At 40.6% G+C, this 10,568-nt stretch overlaps 2 protein-coding genes across 3 annotated transcripts in view; one reads left to right on the top strand and one right to left on the bottom strand.

Annotated features, from left to right (window-relative positions):
* Positions 1-717: 717 nt before the first annotated feature.
* Positions 718-2,769, bottom strand: nat8l2 (N-acetyltransferase 8-like 2). Its single transcript, XM_053431962.1, has 2 exons — positions 2,507-2,769; positions 718-1,588 (listed from the first exon to the last, which is right to left on the bottom strand). The coding sequence occupies exon 2, from the start codon at positions 1,574-1,576 to the stop codon at positions 905-907; it is 672 nt and encodes a 223-aa protein (XP_053287937.1). The 5' UTR covers positions 1,577-1,588; positions 2,507-2,769; the 3' UTR covers positions 718-904.
* A 2,404-nt stretch (positions 2,770-5,173) lies between these two features.
* The window catches only part of slc12a5a (solute carrier family 12 member 5a), a 128,154-nt gene continuing 122,759 nt past the window's right edge, over positions 5,174-10,568 (top strand). For both annotated transcript variants that reach the window (XM_053431876.1, XM_053431867.1), the window contains exon 1: positions 5,174-5,333. In XM_053431876.1, the coding sequence (XP_053287851.1) occupies positions 5,174-5,333 (160 nt within the window). The remainder of the gene's footprint in view (positions 5,334-10,568) is intronic.

Raw genomic sequence — 10,568 nt, 5'->3', positions numbered from 1 at the left:
CAGTTCTGTATTTGACGTACTTTGCTTTTCATTCTTACGACAGTTATATTCAACTGCAAATTACAGATATTTGATCATGTGTGATCTATATGTGATAATCTGAAAATCTGTGAATGCAAAACTGTAACTGCAGGTACTGTACTGAAACTATTGATTTACACCAGAGACGTGTCTCAGTGCTATTTAGATAAATAGCGCCCTCTACTGTCAGCACAATCAACAGCCCTGTCTGTAAAGTTGCCTTCAAGAGTCTGTATTTACCTTTCTGCTCAGATTTATAGTTTGAATTAAAGTAAAAGATGTAAGCAAAAGTAGAACCTTTGTTTTTAATCACAAATTTAAGAATAAAAAACTATGATATTTCAGTACACTCACTCCATATTGTGTATAAGGAGGTGGGATTGGGAGATTTTAATTATTAAAAGGAGACAGAAAATAGACATGTTAATCAGCTGTGAAAAACCCTGACTCACACAGGTAAGATATTGTTTTTCTGGATTAAACTTCTTTTCAGTAGTATGAGCGATATGAAAAAGAAGAAGTTGCACCTTCATTATATTGGTTCTTAAGTTAAAACACTTATGTGGCTGCACAGGGGCTTTAAAATGCTTCAATCAGGGCATTTGTGTGTAGGCTGGAGGGGATCATACACAGAAACTGGTAAGTCCTTGGGAGTGGGTTTATTTCTGGCATTTTATATGGGGGGGGGGGGGGTATTCACAGGTTCAGTTAAGATATAAAATCACAGTATTTGATAAAAAAAACACAAAGCACATAATCAACAATTGGTGCATCTTGATTCAGTAAACTTAAACGAGTGTCTTGTTCGAAACCAATTAACAGGTGTTCATCCACACGGTGCAAGTGGTCTAACAATTCTCAAAAGACTTTGTTACACATAGCTCTACAGCTGCTTTTCCATTTGTAAAACTGAGACATTAGCCAGCATTAAAACCCATGAGGGAGCCTCAGGTTTGATGCCCGACAGGACATGGCAGAACCCCAGTTTCTTGTACAGGGCCACAGCGGGTGTCTGGATGGAGCTGGTCTCCAGAGCCACTTTGGAGAAGCCTCGTTCCTTACAGAAGTCAAGCGCAGTCTGAGTCATCCTGGAGCCCAGGCCAACCCGTCTGCACTCTGGTGAGATGATCATTCTGTGCAGTTCCCCGTACTTTTCTTTCCCACTTTGTTTAGCTACCACAGCAACTGTACCCATAATCTGGTCCCTGCCATCGATCTCAGCCTCAGCCACCCAGAAACAGTCATCCGGTCTGCTCAGGAAGTTCCCAGGGATGTCCTGCATGTCCGTCTTGAGTCTCATACTGACATAGCCGGCATATATCTTATTACAGCTATAATAGACAAGGCCCATCCAGAGTCCTGGTAACAACACAGCCCCGAACACAGAGCCGAGGTGGTAGCCAGCAGCGCACAGAGCCAGGGTGAAGGCGAGGAAGTGAGGCCTGGTCATGCTGGTTTGAAAACACGGGTAGATGTGCTCCAAAATAGCATTGCTGAACAGAGTGAGCACTGTGTCCCTGTCTGAGGGACGGTACCGACGGATCACCAGCTGCATGACCAGAAGGAACTAGACAGGGGAAGAAATGATATTAATCATGTGAAATTGTTGTTGCACTTTAAGTAAGTTCTTAAGTAGAAATGCTACAATTTTGTTTTTCATTATCAGTTTTTTCTGCTGATTATTTTCTCAATCAATCATTTGTCTATGAAACATTAAAACAAATTTAACCGTGGTTTTGGAGAACTTTAGTTTATGTCTTCAAATTCCTAAAGTCATAAACACAAAGGTATTCTGTTAATATTTTCTCATGGCCAATTATAAAAGATAGTTTAGACCTTAGAAATTTTATTTAAGTTTTTTTTCAATCTTAATACTTTTGGGAAATTATTAAGCAAGGAAACTGATATCAATGCTCCAAGACTAGTGCTGAGCAATAAAACAGTATCAAGAGTTGTCACAATGTGATTTTCTAGCAATGGCAACATTACAAAATTATACACAAAGTTCATCTATCTCAGATTTGTAGAAGTTTTTGTATTTGTCAAATCTTTGGAAAGGTTTAAAACCATATCCTTCACTCAGGAGCAAAACACTCTTTAAACTCAAATTTGACTTAATTTTTATTATTTTTTATTATAACAGTGATTAAAGCAACAACTCCAGAGTTAATTTGCATCTGTTGTTTCTGAGCAGGATTATAACAGGACAGTACAAATAATAATAGTAATAGCCCACCGGCAACTATTAATAATACTACTTCTACTACTAACAAAAATAATAATGATAAGAACAAAAAAATAACAAAAGCAGTAATACTAATATGAATATTACTACTCGTCCAGGGCTGAGATTGAACCGGTCATGTGACACACAAATCATTAGTGTGCAGTTGTACGAATGCAACTCACAGCAAAACACCATCAAAAAACAGCATCAATGATTTTTTGTGTTATCTCATTGTAAAGAAAACCTGCTCATTCTTACGTCAGTCAGGGAACTTGGAGAAACTTTGTCTTGTCCACGAACCGTCCAACTGAGCTCTGAAGAAAAACTACAAACTTGCCCAAAGGTTAAAGTTTACCAAGAAAGACTCAACCTCGCCCTGAACCTTTAAGACTTTCTGCTCTATAGTTGGTTTGCTTGCATGGTCAAAGTTCAGGTTGGAAATCTGTTACGAGACCATAAAAAACTCAGCAGAATAACTGACCAGGTTCAAACCGCTACTCTGCACAATGCTTGAACACTTCTTCTTGTTCTTCTTCTGTTTCTTTAGAGAATCCTAACGGAGCTGTATCGCCACCCACTGGGCTGTTGGAGTCATTACATTCTTCTTACCCATCCAGCTTCTTGCAGACATGTGAAGGTTTTTAAAGATCCATGTGTTTTACCCCATTCGTTCCATCAAAGTCCGCTGTAAGTTTCTGTCACCAACTTTATTTGGTAAAAACACATTCTGTTTGATTGCAGATGCAACAGTTTCTATGTGTATCCTTTCAAATGAGATGAAGTGATAAAAAGTGATAAAATAACCTTTGAAACTTACTGAATTACCTTTCTCTTTGATAAGTTTAATTAATATGTTTTTTTATCCCTATGTATTTTTTTTATTATTATATTTAATTTAGACAATTTTTTTTGATTATTATCATTATTCAGTTTTTTCTTCATGCCACGATTAGTTTTTTGAAATGCCTAAAGTTTATATCGTCGTCCATGTGTTTGTAAACTATCAAATGTTGAATAAACTATTACAAGAAGGAAATGCAGTGATGAATTTAGTTAGATGTTGTCTAATCTTATCCTGCTAATCAAACTCTCTACTCTCCTCTCCATCCAAACCTGTTGTGTCTGGTTTAGTTGTTTTGACCCTTGTGTTTTGCCAAATGGTTTCTTTCAATACCTACATGAGTTAGTATACAGTTAGACAGGTATTCCAGTCCCTAATTCCTTAATTCCTCAGGTAGTCTATATCTAGTAAGCGCTGATATTGGGAGAAATCTAAATGTTTTTTAGATTCCATAGAGTCAACAATAACCAAAGAATTACTTAAAAGCCTTACTGAATCAAGAATTGGGAATGGATGTTGGACATATAATTGGCACCTCTGGAAAAATTGTGGGCCATTTAAAATAGTTATATGACAAGATAAGATAAGTTTTTTTCTTGTGGAAGCTTGCTCCAAGATTACAGTACAGAACAATATAAAGTAGAATAAAACACAGAAGAAAAAAAACAACAACAACACAAGTCTAAAATAAAAGTGAAGATTAAAATAAAGTAATGACATTGTAGTGAAATCAAATTGAGCCTATTGAGACAAACTAATACTACTGATGAAGCTGATGAACTTGATGTCACCGGCTGCATGACACAAGACCGTTTGAAAAATTCAGAGGCTCTGAGCAAACTTGAGTCCTTAAATGGCCACCTGTCAGCAGATAGAATAGTGGACCTTTGCACTCCACCTATAAGGACCCTGTTCTTATGGGGGTGAATGTGACAACCCTGGAGTTGTCTGCTGTGTTTGTGCTTGTGTTTGTTTTTCAGGCTCCTCTAGGCGGAGTCAGACCTTAGTGATCAGCAGGGATGTGGCACACCTGGGGTGACCAATACTTAAGAGGCCTGCAGACTGGGCTCTTGGCTCTCCTTCACCGGGTCTACCACCACATGGCCATGTGGAGGTTTTCTTTATATTCATTCTTTGTAGAATAAATACTATAAATGCAGAACTTTGTGGCCTTTCATGTTTCTAGTTGCCCAACATGAGCCAAGGTGTAGCAAGTGGCAGTAAGCAGAAGTGAAATTATAAATGATGAACATGAAATTGAATAAACCAATGATGTTAGTTCATAGAATGAATAAAACCCTAAAGTTGAATAAATATATACATAAATATATAAACTAATAAAGTTAAGCAGATAATTAAAAACTATATAAAGTGAAATAAATAAACTAATAGAGTTAAATAAATGAATAAACTAATAGCGTTAGGAGGATAAATAAATAAACTAATAGAGTTAAATAAATGAATAAACTAATAATGTTAGGAGTATGAATAAATAAACTAATAAAGTTTTACCTGATTGAAGGACTGACAGCGGCTTTAGCTTATCCCGTGGTTGCCTAGCAACGCCCACTCAGACACGTACAGGTGCTTATCTTTGAATCTTCATGTGAAATGTTTCCGGTGAATAAAACTAGATTAAAACCGTTCAGATAAATATCAATAATAACAAAAACACGTAGTTTAACGTGTCGTGAAGAATCGTAACAAAACAGTTCTTCGCGTTGTGTTCCACGTTGTTTTTAAAACGGCGCTGCGTTCAGGGAGTTCCTCGGCGTTAGGACCCGGGTGCAGCGGCGGCCGGCGGGCAGCAGACACCGGTTGATGAGCGGCTCGACTCCGCATCACACATCCGAGGAGCACGGTCAAAGAAGCGCCGCTTCTCCGAGGACCAGGACCCCGGAGCCGGAGGTGAACTGACCCAGCAGCAGGAGGAGGAGGAGGAGGAGCGGGGACCCGCCACAACCAGACAAGCCAGACACCCCCTTGTTTTTTTTTTGTCTTCTCCTTTCTTCCCCGCTGTCCATCAACGTCAGCCCGCACCGTGAGAAGAAGAGGACCCGCCGCTTGTCTCACCGGCGACAACCATGAGCCAGAGGTTCACCGTCTCCAAGAGCGGCGGCGAGCGGCGCCCCTCCGACATCCAGGGGGAGGTGAACCAGCTATTCGAGGGGGACGACCCCCCGGCCAGCGGCGGGGCGGAGGCGGAGGCGGAGGACGCCGCCGAGGTGGTGCTGGTGCTGAAAGGTAGGAGAAGACACTTCACTCATCCCCTGTGTGTTAGCTACCGGCTACATGCTAGCAGACCTGGCGCCCGGCTGCTGCTGCTGCTGCTGCTCAGCGGCTGTGGACAGATGTGTGTGACTTGAATGTGTAATAACCTCTCAGGGCTCCATTAGCAGAGCCGGTGGGGGCAACGCGTTCAAACACCATCTTCCGGACATGTTTCCCATTAGAGAACTACACCACCAGCTCGTATGGTGACAGGTGTATTGTGCGAAAAAGGTTGGAAGTTGCGTGTTTGTTCTGTTTCGCTTTGTTTTCCTAGGATCTGATATCGCTGCGATTGGCTTCCATTCAAACGTATTTTTTTATCATCAGTCATCTGCAGTGGCTGTGAAGGGCATTGTTTGATTTCCCCTTAACCCCTCATCTGATCAGACAGTAGCCCACATGTGCACCTCGTCTCCCCATCTTTAAAACCCCTGACACCTTAATGACCTGATTCATACGATTTATAATTTCTTATATTCAAGCAGTTCATACGTAATCCTCAGTCCATGCTTTCACATTCCACTTGAAAGCTCAGCAGGAGAACAGAGAAACCACTTGCTTCCCCAGTGTTAAAAAAAAAAGAAGAGAAGAAGGAGATGTCAATGTCAAGTGTGCCTCAGTGTTGTGGACAAAAGATTTGACACAGTGGCATCGATCAAAGTGTTTTATCAGGCTCTGTTGTGACTGTAGTTTGTAAAAGATCATAAAGAGGGAATCTGATCAAGGAGGAAGTCAGAAGTTATTTCCATTCCCTCCCTGCAGTCCCAGTCCTGTTGCTGAGGATCCAGATCCAGTGGTGGTTCAATCTTGAGATAACAGGAACCCTGGAGAAATTCAAATCACTAGCATGTGAGGGTTTTTCTAAAACAAAACAAACAAGATATGAGTGGAGACTCAAAAATCGAGGCTTGAAGCGATCTGTGTATTCAGAGAATCTCTGTACCCCCCAGGGACGGCTTTAGAGACGCCACAATAGTTCAGGACCGGTGAAGTGCAAATAAAGATTTCTCTGCAAATGAATCAATACATTTCATCCTGGGCTCAGACTGTTATGTTAACGGCATTTTGGCTCTACCGGCCTTTCTCCCTTGATTCCCATAAACGCCTTTATTGCGGCTCTAGATTCGCTGCTTCTCTGGGCTTTTCTTACACTTTATGGTATATACTTACCCGTCTCACAGGACGTAGGGCTATCACTGGATATAGGAATAATATGTGTCATTCCCTTGTCTTAAAATCATTCCTGCCGCAGCTTAGTTATGCTGACAGATTTTCTACTATTAAGCCAGCTAGCCACTTAGGCAGGGAATGAAAGCTTTTTAATTATCAGCCCAGCACTCCCCTTCATTGCTACATGTAGCTACAGAAAGCCTTGGCGTTTCAAAAACCACGCAACCATCTCCTCCTGTGCAGATTAATCAACATATTAATGCCTCCTCAGCGTTTCTACAGCCGAATGCCCCTGGCATGTATCAATCATTCCTCTGGACGTGGAGAGATGGCTGGTGGTGGTGGTACCAGCAAATCGAACCATCTCCTTGTGTTCCCCTTAAGAGATGGGGAGGGCTCTATTGAAGGACTTCCTCTCATGTATGCAATGCTCTTGCTGAGCTGCAGGCTTGTGGAGGATGGCGTCTCTGCATCCACTCTCCTGGTTGCCATGGTGATGCAGTACATTTTTATGAGAGTTGTCTAGCGAGCGGTCTGGCGGTGGCGGAGGGAGACGCTTAAGATCGAGCGACATTATGGAATCAATCCTTTGCACAGATGGTGTTATATTTTTATCTTTCCATGATATTTGTTCTTTTTGTCTGGGAAATGTTGCATTAGGGCAAAAATATTTTTTGAAATGTATGTTTTGAGTTTAATATTCAATTTCTGATTCAAACCTTTTAAATCTTAAAAGCATTTTTTTTATTTCTATTGTAAATTAGATAGAGTTAGATTTCAGGGGACTACCGGTTATCGTCATCATGGATCTATCTGTTGACATAGATGCTGAATTGGTTCAGTTTAAACAAAGGCTTTGTGTTAATATAATTTATACCTAAAAGTGTCTGTAGAGGTTGTGTCTGCGCACCAGTCTGGATCTGTCAATGCAATGACTCCACCGTCGACGTTTTCCTGCTTTGTAATTATTCCTGTGTCTGAAGCACCATGCAGAACGGTTCCTACTTTAGCTGGTGAACAGGAGCAATATCTTAATTCTTCCCTCTTGGCCTGCACTCGTGATCCCGATTCTATTGATCCACAGGGAGGTGTGAGCTCCTTCGGCTGAGCCATCCAGAGTGACTGATAACGGGCTGCAGAAGATCATCTTCTGGCTGCCAAGAGGTCTCTATGCCCTTGACATTGCAGTGGTGTGAAGAGATATATCTTCGTTAGATCCGTTTGCCCCCAGTGGGATGGGTTCCAGAGGGGCTCAGGATTTGGCTGGGTGTTGTGGCCAGTTGGCAAAGTAAGGGAGGTTTTAAAGGGAGGTTTGCAAGTCATTCAGAAAAAAAAACATAGTAATTCCACAAAATGGTGTGGCCTAGGGCAAAGTGCAGTGCCCTGCCTCTGAGAGAATTTGGATTGAAGCTCACACCTGAAAGAAATATGACTTTTTAAAAACATTATTATTATTTAAACTCACATTGGACAGCAACCTGCGAATGCAACGTTGCCATATCTTTTATTTTATGCGTTTATTGGACAAGGGAAATGGTCATTGATCAAACCAGACCTGTACATGTTATATGTCAATTCATGATGATTTTATGATGAACATAAATGGAAAGCAGCCGGATGTGCTATTCACACAACCAACAGACAATAGTGGAGATTTGGAATGGAATATTTTTCCAACTTATCAATAAAATACTAAATTATTTAAGCCCCTTTTAGCTCTGTTTGGTCTCCACTACCTCCTAAAGGAAATATCTATCTGCTGCTAAATGCTCCTCTGAGTGTTATCTCTCTTTGTGATGTTTGTTGTTGGTGTAGGTAGGTTTATCCAAGCTTTTCCTTATATCCAATATCTTTGGTTACGAGAAAGAGAAACACAGCAAATAAAGTTCAGCAGTTTTGCTCATTATTTATTTGTATTTTTACATTGCATATGCAAAAACAAATTAAACAACAACATGTTTTCAGCATTATACATTGACCATCAACAGCCCTGCTCTCTAAACACCGCCATTAGCCATTAAAAAAAACCCATATCGGTCTCTAGTCTCATTTATAATACAATCTATTATTAATACCCTCCTTGTCATTGACTCTTGCGGTTTCCTGCCAGGCTGTGATTGCCCAAACAAGTTGTAAATCTGTGTGTCTCTGTACTTGTGGTTTATTTGTTTTCATGTCTTTAACAGAAACTAGCCGAAGAGCTTCGAACAAAACGCACGTATGGACAATAACAACTGTGAGCCAGTCTGTCGTCTGCAACGTTTTGGTCCATGAACGGAGAAGACGACTTGGCCGAGGTTTAGTCTGTGTCAGGATGTCCTCTCTCGTTTTGCAGTCTGGCAGAGAGAATGACGCAGCACATTGACAACAACCGTAATGACAAAAGAACAACACAACCGCAGGAAAGCTGCAAAAAACGGTTTAAATTTGTATGTGTGCGTCAAAGAACAAATGGAATTGTTGCATAAAACGAGTGTGCAATTTTCCTTTCTACGCACTTCCTTTCAGCCTGATACTAATGGTGTTTTACTCTGTTCAGCTTGGTGAAGCACCCTCTCGTTTATCACCGCCTTCCTCCACCAAACCCAGAGCGGAGCGGCACAGACCCGTTCTGAATTATTTAAGAGCAAGATCTACAATATTCTGGATTTGTTCCTATTATCAACAAACCCAAACAATGTTATAGGTTTAAATCTTTATAATGGGTCATTGATATAAACGATCATTTTTCTTTTTAGTCACTTAGTAATTTCCTGGCTGCTTATGGTTTTTAGTGCCAATTACTCACAGTAATAAATAGTGAATTTGTTGGGGAATATTTTCAGCATTAGGACAAAGTATGTGGGTCCAAAGCAGAGTAAACTACAGTGACCATGTTGGTTCTGCAGTAATGAAGAAAGCTCCCAGTACAACTGTCGGTCCAGTTAATGTTTTTAAACACGTTTTTTACCAGCTGTATCAGGTTGTGCCTGCACAGCTAACAGCGGCAGTCTGTGTGTTGTTAGTATTATTCACTAATCTGACTTCAACTGACGCTTGAATCCAGCAGTAATTGTGTTTCCATGATAATGAGCTGGTGCACTGAACAGATGGAGGATTGTTTCTGTGTTTATTCAGGCATTTCCGTCGCTGTGCAGTAATAAAAACCATGTAAATAATAGACAACCTCCTGGTGATGTCCAGTGGTGAAAAGACATTGAATCACAATGGCTTATTGTGGGTGACTCATGCTTCAGGATTAATATAGTTGTGTAGCTTGGAAGAGGGTGGATGCCGGTATGGGAAAAGCATTGTGTTACCACAACACATTGTATTTATCAGCATTCCACATGAAATAGATTATGATAGAGATGTTTAGGATTTGGGGGGGATAAAAGCTGTATTCTCTTTTCTTTGACATTTAAAGGCAACTATAATAATCATTTTATTTAACTTGGAGCTCTTCTTTTCACAGGCAAATAAGACCAATAGGCAGTGTGACATTCACAGTCTAATATGAGCCGTCTTTCTTACACTGTTGATTGTGATTGTTACTACAAGGTTTACGTTAATGATATTTATTTGCCCCGTTATTTAAAACACCTTCAGGATGCAATAGAATAAGCTCAAAACTACAGATACTTACAGCCTGCTCTAAACCAAAAGCTATCACTCGTATGCTTATGGGTTTAATTGCAGTTTTTTGAGATAATTGGATTTTGTAGATTACTTTACCTATAGATAACAGGAATAAAAAACAAGGGGCTCCTTCTGCTCAGGGTTGCTCTTGTCTTGAATGTCTCAATAATCACAGTATCAAAGCCGGGCTGGGGATTTGAACATTGTAGCCTGTCACATCCAGGCCTGAGTTTGTAACCTTTAACGCTCCACTGGCTCTACCTTCCCTGCACATCAGGAACAACAAAATGGCAACGCAGAGCTGTGAGGACCTAATGAATACATGTTGTTTGTTTTGAGCTGATGCGCTGGTGTGTGTCTTTGTGTGTGTGTGTGCTGTATCAGTGGGGGAATGGGAATATGGAAGCTATTGGTTTGTTT

This window comes from Pleuronectes platessa, chromosome 2 (genome assembly GCF_947347685.1).
Source record: "Pleuronectes platessa chromosome 2, fPlePla1.1, whole genome shotgun sequence".
NCBI lineage: Eukaryota > Metazoa > Chordata > Actinopteri > Pleuronectiformes > Pleuronectidae > Pleuronectes > Pleuronectes platessa.
The sequence above is the reverse complement of the archived record's forward strand: the minus strand, read 5'-3'. Positions and strand labels throughout refer to the sequence as shown.